We start from the raw sequence: 16,534 nt of genomic DNA, 5'->3' as shown, positions 1-16,534 counted from the left end.
GTAAATTAATTGTGCTAAATCAACTAGAGGCATTATTGTCATTTTATACAGGCAGCTCCATCCACTGTATGTAATGGTTATTTAATTCCACTGATATTTCACCACCCCCACCCAAGTAACTTTTCTCCTGTCACATCATCTTTCAACCTCCATTGTCAGCTTCTCTCCATTTACACAAAAGCCCTAACTGTGCTCCTTATTCCTCTCTCTCTCTCCTCTCATATTATAACCTAGAAATTTCAGTATCATACACCTTTTCTAGGCCAAGCAATCTATCTACAAGCTTCTGAACCTCCTCTGGAAAAAGAAACATGTAATCCTCCAGTCCCGGTTTCCCTCATACATCACGGCAACAGTCATCTACCACTGGGAGCATCTCTTCTAAAGAAAGCAACATAGTGAGCTCCCGCATTCTCCTCATCTAAATTCCGATCACTCATACCCTCTCTCTTTCTCCCCCTAAAAAAATTTTCTTATATATGGTCGCAGCTTGTCAAGTGCTCCAATCCCTCATCAACTTCCCCATCTGACAAAAGATCATCACCAGCCGCGGCAGCAGTAGCAGCAGTGGAAAGGTAATAATACTATATATCATCAACTGAATCTAATCTATATTTCCATCTCTCTCTCTCTCTCTCTCTCACACACACACACACCTGGAATACAAGAGCACTAAATACAGCACGGCAAATAAATATCAGCACCAAATCCCAAAAAGATCATGGTCATCATCATAATCATCATCCTCATCGTTTCCCCCAATCAGCGCATGAAACTAAAATTATTTCTCCATTAACTGCATCATATAGGCCAAAATAGTGGAGCTAGCAATTAAGAGCAAGGAGAGCAAGAAGGAAGAGAGATAGTTGCTGGTCTGGACGCCATGGACTTGGTACCAACCCCGGAGAGCCCCCACTCCGACCACAGCGGCGGTGCCAACGCGAGCCCCCATGCCTCCTCCTCATCGGGCCACACCGGCGCTACCTCGTCGTCGCCATCGCCATCGCCATCGCCATCGCCATCGCCATCGCCGAGCCGGTACGAGTCCCAGAAGCGGCGAGACTGGAACACCTTCGGGCAGTACCTGAAGAACCACCGCCCGCCGCTGACCCTGTCACGGTGCAGCGGCGCCCACGTGCTGGAGTTCCTCCGCTATCTGGACCAGTTTGGGAAAACCAAAGTCCACACTCAGATGTGCCCCTTCTTCGGCCACCCCAACCCCCCGGCGCCTTGCTCCTGCCCGCTCCGCCAGGCCTGGGGCAGCCTCGATGCCCTTATCGGCCGCCTCCGCGCCGCCTACGAGGAGAACGGCGGCCGCCCAGAGTCCAACCCCTTCGGCGCCCGCGCCGTCCGCCTCTACCTCCGCGAGGTCCGCGAGCTCCAGGCCAAGGCCCGCGGCATCAGCTATGAGAAGAAGAAGCGCAAGAAGCCCATCCAGGAGCAGCAGCAGCACCAACCCCCGCCACCTCCGTCCGCTTCCTGAATACGTGATCCCTTGTCATTGGGCGATGATCATGCTCCTTCCAAGAACCACCACCAACACCACCACCTCCTGAGATGGGAACTCTCTCTCTCTCTCTCTCTCTTCCCCGCCGCCTCCCCCCCTCTCACTCTCTCCCATCTATGCATGCATTAGATCCTTCTCTCTTCGATTCGGTAGGTGAGACCCAAGCATAATTTATATGGTGTGAGCTTCTCTTTTAGGCTGCTATTAGTTTATGTTGCTTTTTTCCTGTGTGCTGATTGAACCTCTCTGGACAACTTTCCTTCAGTTGCTTCTTTCTCTCTCTCTCTAGATATTATATATTTAGTCTATGGCTATTATGTTGCTACCGGATGTTGCTGTGGCTTTATACTCTTGTTGTGACAGGAACTGGGAGTCAGTGAGCAGTATGAGCAATATTTAGTGTGTTCCTAATATTGGTAAGGTAGGAAAAGGAAAGAATGTGGGTACTGTACGTCGAACTGGGAGTTCATTTCCAAGAGACTGTGTACTTGAGATCTCTTGTTATGGATCTGTCCATGATGTGCCAATTCACTCTTTTGAACTTTTCTTTTTTTCCTTTTTATGGTATTAAAAGTGGAGTGGTGATGATGACTTTCTCTAAGATCATATGTGAGCCCCCTTATTGGTTCTCTTCCCACAAGTTTCATCATATGGCAACTGAGAGTAGGTGCTTCAGTTCCACTATCCGTTGTTCGGTAACCATCTCGTCCCTTCTTTTTTCTTTTTTACTTTTCTATGAATCTGATGCTATTGTTTGTAGGTCTAAGCCATGAATAGTTTTTTTTGAATGAAATGTCACGAAATGGTTGTTACGATTTATATTCATTCGTGGGTTTCCATCGCTTCCTATGGAGAGAAAAAGACCGACCCTTCAGAGAGATGTGAACAAAAAGTCATCAAATAACAAGTAGAATTTTGATGTTTGACCCTTTGGTCAGCAATTCTATCTACCAAATTTACCATGATAAAGTATATCAAATTCATTTTAAGCCACAAAATCACTTAAATATATTACAAAACTAACATTTGTTTTGGCTGATCAATAGCTTCCATGGTGTAAGACAAAAAGGTGCATTATTTATTCTAAGAATGGTAGTATACGGGAATTAGAAGAGATTTTAATATTTTGGATAAATGCATGTTGGTCGGTGGCTTATATTTTAATGCTGAAGGATTAGTGGACTGAAGGTACTATTCCCATGGGACATCAGAGAACCTTGAATTTCATAATCAATCTAGCCGACAACCCTTCTTTGTGGTTATACAATATGTTGGTGTGGTTGGGTAGTGAAGATATCTCTTTCTAGAGAAATCACATTCTTTGGTTTCCTACTGTTATTGGTCTTCTGGATATTACAATGCTTCTTTCTTCTTTCGCTCATATATGCATTGAAGTATCTCTTTACCCATGCATGCGTGTGTTTGTGTGTGTGAAGGCAGGTATGTACTTCTGAGCTCTTTTTGTATTTGTTCTTAAATTTAGAATTCTTCCCGTCAATTTAGGATCCTTCCCGGCAATTTTAAATTAACAAAATCTTCTCTAGTGAGTAACTTAGAGAACTTACTGAGGAATATTTTTCTATTCTAACGTCACAACTTAAATAGAGACCGATTTATGAAACTTGATGTTGTCTCCTCATTCTGCATCTTATATATAAATATGTGTGTGTGTACTTTTGGACCAGATTTTCTATGTTTTTATGAAGTTTGTATGTCATGTTTTAAGAGGAGATTTATTGATATAACAGTTATAGTGTCATAGAAATTTTATTGCATGGATGATGTTGCCATGATCGGTGTCTAAATGATTAGTAAAACTTGCTAAGGACCTAAAAAATTTCATAATGTAAAGTTGTGGGCCAATAAATGATGCTCTAAAGAAAGCTAGATTGAAGTTTGAAAATTGAGCATACTATTTGAGAGACAAAGTAATTAGAAATATGCTTTGTCTTGGCTCATGAAATTAGTTACATGCCATGATTAGCCAGCCACGAAGAATTTGTGTTTCTCCTTTTTCTTTCATTAATGATCCAAATAGACACGACACACGAACTTTGGCACGAAAACATGAAACCTATTTTATAGAATAAAGTTTATTTAATATCATGTTCTCAGTTACCTAATTGTCATTCTCCTACTTGTTGTTACCATGACTCTAAATGTCTTCTACTTCATATAGCACTTCTTGTCATTTGTTTACATCCTTAACATTCATAATGATTTTCAGAAAATAAAAGTCATCTCACAGTAAATCTTTGGGGAACTTACTATTTCCTTATTGATGCACCAATGGCCCTGTACCTAGAAGCTCCAATGCTTACTCTCTTCATCCAACTAAAGTACACACCAAATCCTTTCCTTGAGAATGGCTTTATTAAATTCATAAGACTAGTGATTATCATGCTGGAAATGTGTGAAGTGTTTGATGTTATTTTTAAAGGAATCTTAGACAATTTTTTTCTTGTCGGTTTCACGGAAAATTTCTATAGACAAATTAATGTGCTTTATCAACTAAAAGCAAGACAGTGTTCCTTAGGGACTTTTTCATTGTTAAGGCTACAAGATTTGGTTAGGTTCAAGTTGGGTCTAGAGACAACACAACATGGATTTGAGGTTCCTCTTCTTGTAAACATTTTTTTTCTTTAATAAAGCCAGGGTGGCATTCTTTGCCTCCCTTTTCTATCAGGAAACAAAAAACAAAGGAAAAGAAAAACATGGATTTCAGGTTTAAGATTTAGACCCACATCCAATCCATTCACTTGATAGGTTGCATCAGGTTAGACTACTCTCTTGGTTGAAACTAAAGTGGGTCCAAGTATCATTTCTGTTGTTCTAGAATTCCTATGAAAAGGTCATAAGCATTTGAGAGAATAAATGGAGACTAATAAGCCTGTGTAACAACTGGTGAGATCATAAAACAGTGGAAAAGATGATGAACTCAATCCGATACTTGTCATACAAGACAATACGAATCAACTCATGATGGATTTGCCTAATATTTGGGTTAATTGGTTAATTTTCTCCTAGAGTTGTTTTTCAATCTTGCTATATTCTTATGGAGAGTTCAGAGTTAATTTCTAGACAAGGAAGCCTTTTAATCAAGACAATCAGATGACAAGAAGGGTCGGTGCATAAATTTAGATTATCATCAAATCCATGAAAGAACATTAAAGTTTGTTTGACTTTCTGGAATCCTTAAGGGAGCATGCAAGAAATGAAAGTTGAACGACATTGCTAATTCCATGAAAAGCTTGACCCACAGAGTGCTATAAAATCCTACATCGACTATGAACTCAAGGATGTATTTGTAGCAAATGAACTGGTTTAATCCAACAAAAAATGATATAGTTGGGTGAAATGGAATAGCTCAAGTAAAGAATCATGGTATGTTGGAGAATGTAGTCATAAGTCACCAGTCGTATTTTTTATAATCTATGTAGACATGTTTTGACAACTTGGTTATTTTCTGAGGATATATCTTCATGCCTCCCTTTATGGTTTCGAGGGAAATTAACTTGATCCTGATCAATTTAAGTGCTTTATCCTCTAGTAGGAAATGGTGGTGTCCCTGCACCAAAATAGGACTCACGGCACATTTAATTTTGTGATGTCTGCAACAATCATCAGAAGATTATTTTTTAATTTGTTGCTATGTTTATCAGTAAGCGACAGTGGCTCAAGTGATATTTCTGCTAAGACTTGGAGATGCATCCCTTAAAGTCGATGGCGACATTATCATATGAGGCAATTTCTGTCGTAGTGTTTTTGGTATATCAGGGTAAGTTGTGTAAGGGATTACGTGTGGCCAACTGCTTTCAAAAGAATACAGGTCTTTCATAGTCCTGTGGACATTTATAACCTCTGATAGATATAGAACTGAGTGATGTTTATGATACTCACCAGTCGCTGGGGTTGACAAACAACGGGATAAACCTTCATGTATGATCCCTATTTGATTGGTCTAGGGGCGCGCGAGCGCGCGCACACACACCACCCTTTGTGACGCAAGATAATAATAATAATAATAATAATAATAAAGATAATTTCCGATTTTAAATAAAATATTTGATTTATTTGTGGAGATCTATATATGATTGGTTTAAAGTCAGAAAGATATAACAGACGCATATCTTCTTGTTAAAGTAAAAGTTCAACATTAGAACACAGCAGATGTAGGAAGATCAGAAAAGAAAGATGACAGACATTGAAGAAAAAGGAAGAATGTATTGACAGATTTTAAAAGAAGTAGTCAATTATCTTCTTGTCAAGGCACGTAAGCATATATATATATATATGTTGTCTCGTAAGTTATTTTTTTCTGATGAATATCTAATTAGTTACCTACTGATTTGTTCTCCAGTTTCCTTAAAATAGGCAGGGATTAACGGTGCATAAGTGGTTTGGATGATAAACGTCTTTTAGTTGTATCTTGATATATAATACCTTCTCCAGAGCATAATCTCGGTGGTCACTACATCCTCTTATATCTTTTTACCATTCGTATTCAAATATAATAACTCCTCCAAGTGATATGTGGTACGGATGAGATCAATGCATCTTGGTAGTTATGATGATTGTTTTTTTTGCAAATAAATAGTAGGGATGCCGCCACCTGAGTTCAAACCTGAAATGTCTACCTAGCACATGCACTGAATAGAGGTGCTGTGCTCTCTTACAGTATCCATTCGAGATAAGATTTTTTGTGTGGGGTGTTGCGCGGGGGGATCACACATAAAAGGAATGATCATTAATTGCTCAGCACAGTCATTAACCTATCTATGATAAACTTTAATTCTTTTCTAGTCATCTCCTCTATTACGTTGCATTCTATCACTTCCTGTCTCACATATATTTATAGTCTTCACATATGTAACTTTCCTTTTAGTGTGGGACAAGATGTGTCGCATTTGTTGTTAGTGTCTACTGGCAGTTAATCAAAGACAATTTTTTTTTTTTTGAGGGAAATCGAAGACAATTTGATGAATGTGGTTGTGTCCTTCTTACTGTGGGTTATGTTTCGCTGATAGGAGCATATCATTCCCTTCTGTTGCATGCTTGCAATGAATACCACTTCTGTCAGAATTTCTATATACAGCCTTTAGAATTCAATCTTACCTTACATATTTAGGTCTGGATTTTTAATCTGCATTATTAGTTCCCATCAAGGTTCAATTACTATGAATATGGAAAAATTTGCTTCATGTTTATGTGATAGAAACATAAAAGAGTATTGCATTGGTCATTTCCCCTATGAAATGAAACAATGAGAACTGCCCCATCTTTCTTCAGAAAAAAAAGAATGTTGCATTAGGCAGAGAGTGTTAGCACTGAATAAAGGATTAATTTTTCAAACACTATATTGGGTGTTGAAGACACATGATGGCAGCTTATTGGACTGTCTTTTATATGGTTTAACAAATTGCTGTGATTCGTGTACATGATGTGGTTACATTTTATAGGATTCCAATCTCATGATGTGATGACATAAATGTGAGGACCTGTACCTAAATATAGTTAGTCCCATTCGCTGGAAAGATATTGGATACTCATATAGGGTCAAGGAACATAAATAATATCTTCTGACTAATTGATTATTCGTGGTAAAGATCTTTAGTATTTATATAGGGTCAAAAAATCTAAATAATAGTTTCTGGCTAGTTTTTTTGGATAAGATCTTAGGTTACTGCAAATGGTATCAGAGTCAATCTGGTCTTTAGCTTATGTGGATTAAGGGATACTATAATATAGATTCATTGGGACTGATCACAAATCGATCGTGATGTTTATGAATTGATTTGGACCCTTAGTCTAATGAGAATGCAGGCTTAAACAAGAGGAGTATGTTAGAATTTGTGCAAGTGTGTATTCAATCCAATATCATTATCGGAATATTTTTGGTATTTATATAGAGCAAATGAATCCAAATAATATCTTTTGGTCAGTTTTTTTAAATGAGGCCTTAGATTGTTATAACAAAGAATTGTATTGTTTGGGGGGTTTTGTGAAGGTATTTGAACTTAAATTCAAAAACTTGCTTTTCTCCTCAAATAAGAAGGAGAATAAGATTCTACTACCACATATAAATGATTAAAATTATAAATTTATATCAAACTAATGGAACAAATTCCTTAGAAGTTGGAATCAATACAAATTTTTGCAGTACCTGCTGCCCCAAGTACAACATTAATTACCTCAACAAGAGATTGCCAATGCAAAATAATAAAGAAACATAATTCGTTAAGGAGAAGAGTCACTAGATGAAATTGTGTGCGCGCCATGTATGTGTGTATTTTATAGCATATCTCTTGAAAATGAGGCTACTTTTTTGTCTTTCGAAACTCCAGCAACACTTCATATAGAAAACCCATCTCACCTCTGATTTTCTGGACTGCAAGGTCCTGCAAACATTTCCTTGACTCTGTTGGCTACGACAAATCACTTGATTCCAATCTTGTCGTAATTGACTTGACTTCTCCATCCAAATCGCATAGTCTACCAATCATCCAATTTATCAGAGACTAATTTGGAAGTAATGCCCTCTAGCATTAGGGAGGACCACCCAATGAAAGAAGAAAACCTTAGTCTTTTGAAAATATGATGGGTTTCCAACAAGAGAAACTTGCTACGTAGCAAATCCAAGTCTCGCTGGCGTCAAGAAGAGAGCCCTAAATTCAGTCCTACGGGTCTAAAAGCCGCTACTTGCGGATTCAAAGCGAGCTGATAAGTAGGAGATAAATTTTAATAAAGTAGTTTAATTATTAATTTTCAGTGTGGGCAAATTTGACAGTCCCAAAGATCTCATCTTTATAGATTATAAATTGAAGAACATGAAATTCTTGATATGCAAATGATTCTTGCCTTTTCCTCTGTATGAAATCATTTTATCAATGCAACGGTGGCGACTGTGTGCCACCTTCTTGACACAAAAGAGTCTTTTCTTTAATTTCCATAGCCATCAGATAATGATACGTAACAAGCATCATGAGTAGTAATTTTCATGCGTCACCGGTGTCCTTGTCATTTCCATTGTTTCAAGTTGTGCCATACTAGCTCGCAAACGGCATGCCGCATGCATTAAAGAAGCACTTCAGTACTGTAAACTCGAAGATTTACCACATGACCTTCGAGGATGTTTCTGTCTTCTCTTCAATGGCTCTAAGATAGGAGAATGAAAGCTTTGGAATGCCGCTAAAAGAAAGATAATTATAAATTATATTCGAGTACTGGATCCTCTAGTTACGTCTTACTAGTACCGTCCAGTTCTCATCCCCTCACATCGACGCATGATGCGTATTGGAGTCAACACTGCCATGATTTAGCTAGGTACATGGATCTACCAAACCAAGGTTCTGGTTTAGTGCAGCTAGCATGTCACGTCCGATATGGATCGGTGCCAAAACGTTAGTCCGCAAAATCACATTGGTCATGTTGGTTCGCTTAGGAGTTGGAATATCAACAACAAATTGACTCCAGATGGTAACTGAATTCCTTGCCTAATTAACTGAATCTCACCCTCCCCCCCCCCCCCCCCCCCACAAACCCACCGACCTTTTTTTTTTTTTGTATTATTTTATGAAAAGTCAGGAAGCACCTTAGCCATTCACCAATTTAGAGTATTTAAGATATTTTATTCTTGATTGTCAACAGATTAATTACTAGCTTCCTTATTTTTAATTATTTTTTGATAAAAAATATTTTATTATTTTCTATTCTGAATTGATCATGATGATCCATCTTTCCGACGGTGCATTAGTGGACACTAGCAGTAGAGATGTGGTACTAGATGGCACAATATGATGCGGTGTTGGTGGAATGGCAAATGTACATGGCAACAAAGGCGGTGGCCCTTCTATGTATCATTATTGATGGGGTTTATGACGCAAATCAAGATGAGAGTGCATGAGAGGGTATGAGTGAGGAGATGTTGGAGGATTGGATGAGGGCGAGCATTCCCATCAAGGGTTGCCTCCTCGTATTTATCGACTATAGGGATGGGTGGGTGAAAGTGTATATAAAGTCGGGAGTGATGCGTAATGAAGAATGGAGATGCATGGCAAAGGATAGCAAAGGGGCAAGGTGCGGCCAAAGCTGAAGCAACCATATGCCATGAGTAGGGCAAAAGAGGAATCTATGTGGTGGGAGTGGATTGGAGGTCGAGATGGAGATGGTGGTGGCAAAGGAGGTGGGGGGCAAGGATGATTGAGGTGGGGGGAGTGGGATGTAAGCCCTCTAGTAGTTGGCCATGGGGGGTGATGAGTTTTCCATGCCCAAGATCATTTGCAAAATATGAGGAGATCATTGCCTCCTTGGCCTTTGTAGTCTACGAGAAGTTCGCTTTCGACATCCTACACTCCACTCGCCTCACACCAAATCTATATAGAACATCATCCTCTTTGGCATCCACTCCAACCCCTCTTTCCTCGATCTCAACATCCCCATTGCTACCCTATCCGTTCTCTCCACCATGCACTCTTTGTCCATGATGTCCACAATTAATGAGATTATTGCTTAGCTTGGACTCCCCCTTCCACTCCTTTCAATTTGCTCTAACCAATATCCTTACTTGTGATGGCCACGTCCTCCCCTACCATGCCTCCCTTGCCATCCTATTGCTCTGATGCCGCCACCTTCACCTCTCTCACCCATCTCTTCGAGGTGTTCAAGTTTAAGTGTGTATCTTACCTTGCCAGCAACAACCTCATTGGTAATGCATTAGGGCTAAGGAAGGAAAAGAGAGGAAAAAGGGCATCCAAAATGCTCATGAACTTCAAAATATTTATCACTAGCCATCATTTTTTTATTTTAAAATATCTTTGAATTTTGAAATATTTACCGCACCAATCATGTATATGATCGGCTTCAATCATTTGCCAATGGATAAATTAATATTGTCCAAGTTGAATTGGATGGTCTAAAAAAGCTATTGGTAAAAGAATGTAAAAGCCTTCTAGAGCATCGTAGCAAAAGTTTTTTTTCTTTCTTTTTTTTTTTTTTCCAGGAAGAAGTTTGCTCATTGGAGAAGGGACCAAATGAAAAACTTATGTTTCATTTCTTTGCTAGTTTTGTCCGGATACAGAAGATCATGGATTATTTTCAATGAAGAATTCTTCAAATTACAAGTCCATGAATTATTTTATCCAATCATTCAGAGAATCCGCTCTCTAAACTAAACATGATGCTGCATCTAATTAAATGATCATAGAAGTACAATTGTGAGTATCCCAGTTAATAGAAAGACATGTAGTTTCAGTTTTTTGACTTATATATAAAGTTTCTAGATCAAAGCTGAATGCTAGCCAACAAATTTGGTGGTCTAATTTTGTGCCAAGCCCCATTCTTTCTCGGAACTGCATCGATCACTAATGCAACATATATCAGCCACTGTAAGTGATCGAGTTAGGAGGTAGATATAAGATAAGTCTCCTCAACTTCTAGTAGACCATTCGTCCATCCATGAGCCTGACCCTCAAATAGAATAAGACTTTATAGTCACTATTATTGGTTTTAGATATAAACAAGAGAGTACATTCCGGAAAAGATACATCCTGCCAGAGCTTTTGAAGGGTAGTTTAGACTGGACTCAGCCGGGGAAAGAGATATGCCACTCTAACACCATCTGGAAGAGAAGTCAAGAACTATATATATATATATATATATATATATATATATATATGAGTAAATCCAGTCCGAAAGCTCTAACTTGCTATTATAGATGTCATTGATGTTCACCGGATAATAGGAGAAACATTTCACTGACAAAAATCTGTTGTCTATTTTCGGATTTCTCCAAGTAAAATTAACTTTTTAGAGAGTAGAATCTGAATCTGGGAAATTTACCCGACGTAACTTCTCTTTTCACTGACAAAAATTACAATACAACATGCTTGACGTCCTCCTTTCTGAAAAAATATTATGCAAACTAATGTCTCGAGCAAGCGCTTCGCTGACATATACATCACCATTCCCTACATACACGGCGAGCACACGAACATGCTCTTTGGTGTGTTTTTTTTTTTACTATTTTTATCATAAACTTTTCTTTTCTGGAGTTGGTTTGTTTATTTACTGTGCCGTAAGCATTCCTTCATGTACTCCTGGTCATTCTTTTGGCAGTACTCTCTCTCTCTCTCTCTCTCTCTTTGGTGAAAAAGAGGGCCTGAAAGTTCATATTAAAATATTTTTATTTCTTTCTTCGCCGACAAGACACCCTCGAACTATTCGCAACGGCAAGTGGGCTGCGTGTAAAGTTTTACAGTATATTTCATGAAATAGGAAAAAAAAAACTCTCCCAAAAATAGCGTCGGTTTGGTATAAGATTATATTGGTCATCGAAGCATTCGACGACCTGTGGTACGAGATTCCCGCGCCATCGGTCCACCTCCGAACGATAGACTCCCACTTCCTTTTCTATTAAAGAATGATAAAATAATAATTGACGGGGTGTATTTTCCGAAAAAAGGGGAGTGCATGTATCAAAGCCGACCGATTTGATTTGATTTGATTGGACCCTGAGCTGGGTCCAGCCAGTCGTGCCATCTCACGTGGCTCCCCGTCCTCCCTGTCGGCGTGGCTCCCGGACTCAATGGAAAATATCCACGTGTCGGATCGCACAGGTGCCGTACGAGGCGGTGGTGGGCCCAGATGGCGAACCTAACCTGACATGTTCGGCGTCAGCGCGCATGGTGCGTGCGCGCGCGCTTTTGGTGCTGGGCGATGGTGCCCATGGAAAATGACACTTTTTCTGTGATCTAATTTTTTGTTAAAAATAATTTGATGGACAACAATTTTTAATATTTTTTTTTTCTTTTAATTTTCCCCCAACCAATATTTATCTGCATCAACCGAATATTTTTAAATTCAAATATTTCTTTGATCCGTAAAAAAAAATTTATATGCGATAAAAAGATTCCAAGGCACTGGTTCGCATAATTGGACATATAACCACCCCTTGATTCCATTGTAATACAAATTATTATATTGGAGATGAGTTCATCATATGCAGGTATCGGTGATATATATGAAACTTTGTTTCATGAAAAATTTTTTTTTTTTTTTGATTTAAATAAATTGATTAGAATGCGACGATTTATCAAGATGATGAAGCCCTTGATAATTGACAAATCCCATCCTCATCAAGGTTCCGATATTTAGAGACGGGCTATCATTATCATGTGACTTATTGCCTACGAACCTTTCTATCAAAAAAATAAATATATTATTTATATGAGTTGAAATAGTATTTCTCATGGAATTAATTGAGAAATGACAGGGTATGAAGCTCCATATAATGGCGTCTGATGTTGATATTTAACCTTGTGACATGAGCACGGTTCCCTCCCTCGGTTGTGCAAGTAGTTGAAGGACACGTAGGTCCAACCATATATAGGACTGGTGTCCTATTTACCGTTCATGTCTATGTCTATATGTCTATGTGATGTTTGAGAGAATAAAGTTTCAATCAGACTGTGGATTGGAATGCGAATCTTGCTATGGCTTCTGTTTTGGTCATTTGGACCTCAGGTGGAGTTTTTCCATGCCGAGCTGCCCTGATTAGCCTAAGGCGGTGCTTAATTTAGAGGCATTTTCTTTGTTTCAGTTGTGTTCTAAGCCTTTGCCCTCTTGCTTGTCATCAATAAAAAGAAATTAAAAGCAGAAGAAGAAAAAGCTAGATTAGAGTTTGAAGGTAAACCGTGTCTGAGCGAGGATAGCTGAGTTGCTCTCATTTTAGTATATTTTTTTCATCCTAATCCTGCATTAAGAGACAAATGCCTCCCCTACAACCAGTCAACCTTTCACACTACCTATTTTCATCAAAAAAAAAAAAAAAAACCTTTCACACTACCTACTTCAAGAAGGTACCCCTGTGATCTACACAAATATCAAGCAAGAGAAATAGTTTTTATAAATATTGTTAATGAATGATGGAATCTCTTCTACTGTGTGCTTGTCTCTATACAGACATCAATTGGTCCACAAGGTTGCAAAAGGCCATCACCAAGTTGCAGTACCTTTTTTTTTTGGTAAGTATTGCAGTCCAAGTTTCCAATCACATAAATTGCGAATTTATTTTGTGACAGAGACAAGTTTGCAGGCATTTCATATTTTGCCCTTTCCCCTTAACATAAATATCCCTGCAATTCCATAGACCACCATTCTAGCTCAAAAAAAGGGCTAGCAGGAAATTACACTGGGGCCAGGTATGTTTATTGTATTGACACATTGTAAAATATTTGGATTCAAACTCCATCTTTTCTGGATTTTGGAGCGTGTCCAGTATTTACGGAGCGCTATTTGTTGTGAAGACTATTAACTATTGAATTTTTTTTTTCAAAAAAAAAAAAAAAAGATTTGAATGAAACTCTAACTATAGGAATTAGTACGAATACACACCAACGGCAAAAGCCATCATATTGTAATAAAAATTGCCACTAATATTTTTATAAAAATAAAATTTACAAAATCTCTTGCGTGTGCTCCTCAATACATTGATTACGATGAGCCAGACCTTCAAATAACCTTGCTTCCTGGAAGCCTGCATGGTTCGTTTATTTCTACCATATTTCTTTTTTTTTATTTTTTATTTTTTATTTTTTTGTAACAATGAAAGTTAAGGGATCCTGTGAAACATTAAAAAAGATTTGATAAATAATGCGCCTCTGAACGGATTCATAATCTTCGAGGTTAGGATTTTCTAACTCTTTTACTCTAAAAAGATTGGATACTTTTTTTTTAATTTTTTTTATACGTTATTTCACGACTGAATATTAAAGAAAATGTTGGTAAATGGACTTCGTTTTTTCTTAGCTTCTTTGCATCTACATTTTTCTGGTTCTCCCCACTTCCGGGACCCGTTCCATCTTTGGGGGCCATCCTGGTTTTGACCTTTCCGTACGATGCCTTCTTAATTATACTATTTATGTCAATGTCTCCATTTTATAATGAAAAATAATGAGATGGTACCCTTGGTGGTAGACTCCACCACTTCGGACCGCATTGTCTGGTCATCCGTACAACAAGTCCTATCAGCGCACTTGAGCTTGCCCATGCTGAGGCATATGACCACTTTAAATTTGATGATGGTCCGAGATAAGCGTTAAAATTTAAAACAATGGCACCAAATTTCTTTCAGGAATTTTGCACCGTATATTATAAATCTATTTTCTTGTCCGCCTGCAACACCAGCTAGCTAGATCACATGACCAGCGAAGAAAAGGTTTATAAAAGTGACAAAGATAGTTGAAACAACACTTTATAATTTGTTTATGATGATTAAAATAATAATATCATTTTATGATTATGATTAGCTCAGGATGAAAATGAAAAAAAAAAAATCATTTAAAAATTATTATTATTATTTATAATTATTAATAATTATTATGAAATATATTTGATTGAAAAAAATTAAAACCTCCAATGAAGATGGACTGAATAGCTTCTATTCCACTCATTTATTTAGAAGAAGCCTGACTCTTATTTAGATTTTTTTAAAAAAAATAAAAATTATCATATTTTTTTAAATTCAATCACTATTTTTTTTAATATTTAAATTTTATTTTGATTTTGAATAAAATATTTTAAAATATATGACCGTTCTAATTTTTATGTGATTCTGATGGTAAATCCAATGCATATTTAATGATAAAAATTATTTTGTAAATAAATTAAGAGAACTAAAGTCATTATTTATGCGATCCAAACAACAATTCACTGGAGAGGTTACTTGGGCGTGCCAACGTTACTGTAATATTAATTTGAACGCATGTTTCTGATATAAACTCCACATGAGGGGAAACATGGCCTGCTATCATCCTATCTGACTATGATTTTCCAGAGACTGCTACTTTATGCTGGTGCCCCCCTTTGATTCGTCTTGATCTTAAATGGGTTTTAATAAAACTGGGAGCATCTATCAATGACGGAGGCATGACGAGTGAATTTATATAATAGAACAGAACATTAATCATTACCCAGACTGATTAGACCCACTTTTCTGTTTATAACTAAAAACATGATGGGATTATATTAATAGCAAAATGATCAATTCATATCTCTCAATATTAAAAATCATCATAAATTATTTTTTATTTTTTTGATACAAATGAATGATCGTATTATTCCGATGAAAACGAAAATTAATTTTCAAACACAATCCATTGACTTAAAATAGTTCTCAAACCCAATGATAGTAAAAAAAAAATCACTACAAGGATAGCTATAAATTAATTAAAATTTAAATAACTAGTCTAAATTATATAGCATCTTCATGCAAGTAGTTCGTCAGGACTCAATAGCCAAGGCACAGGAGGCTCGACCGATAACCTATGGCATTGAGTCAGGATTGATTCAAGCTCTTCAAAGAAATAGCAATTATATTTATCATACAAGGATTTTTTAACATATTTTTCAACCCCCGTAAATCCTTTGAATATTTTGTGAGTTTTAGCAGGAAAAACAAATAAATAGTCTCTTTGCATTACAGATGGTATCTTTTCACGTAACTGGTTCTAAATATGATGAGATTGGACCATCTTGGGCTCTTGAATATTGTGGATAGGACAGTCGATATCTCATCCTATCCTAATCTATTTCCCGACTCGTCCCATCCTCATACCAACAGTGGGAATCATACCATCGTCCCATTAATATTTAAAATATTATTGCGTATTGTCCACAATGATTATGATAAACGAGACAATTGTCAATTTATATTCTCTTGGTACAACCTTCTTTTCTTTCCACAATTTATTTAAGAGCTATAAATAAAAAATCAAAATGTATAAAACTTCTTACACACAACCTCGAGAATGAGATTTATAACTATAACTAGGTTGATAGGGTAAACATATCATTCAAGCCTCACACCAGCCATATATTCAAGCTGTTAAACTATACATGAAAAAAAAAAATCATAATATTCACCAGGAAAGCAAAGTTGAAGAAATAAAATCCGAATCAGCAAGATCAATTCATAATTTATAAGTATGGCATGTCAGTTAGTTAAGATCCCTCGATTATCTAAACCATGTA

General features: G+C 37.3%; 1 protein-coding gene across 1 annotated transcript; it reads left to right on the top strand.

The window, feature by feature from the left end:
- Positions 1 to 221: 221 nt before the first annotated feature.
- LOC105033630 (protein LIGHT-DEPENDENT SHORT HYPOCOTYLS 4) lies at positions 222 to 1,833 on the top strand. The gene is made up of 3 exons (XM_019846704.3): positions 222 to 398; positions 490 to 575; positions 810 to 1,833. Exon 3 carries the CDS (start codon positions 884 to 886, stop codon positions 1,481 to 1,483), a length of 600 nt encoding a protein of 199 aa, XP_019702263.2. The 5' UTR covers positions 222 to 398; positions 490 to 575; positions 810 to 883; the 3' UTR covers positions 1,484 to 1,833.
- The last annotated feature ends 14,701 nt before the right edge of the window (positions 1,834 to 16,534 follow it).

Source organism: Elaeis guineensis, chromosome 4 (assembly GCF_000442705.2).
Source record: "Elaeis guineensis isolate ETL-2024a chromosome 4, EG11, whole genome shotgun sequence".
Lineage (NCBI taxonomy): Eukaryota > Viridiplantae > Streptophyta > Magnoliopsida > Arecales > Arecaceae > Elaeis > Elaeis guineensis.
Note: the sequence above shows the minus strand (reverse complement) of the source record. Positions and strands in the feature narration are given on the sequence as shown.

Coding starts and splice junctions, on each gene's coding strand:
- LOC105033630 (XM_019846704.3), top strand. CDS start 884: ATGGACTTGGTACCAACCCCGGAGAGCCCCCACTCCGACCACAGCGGC.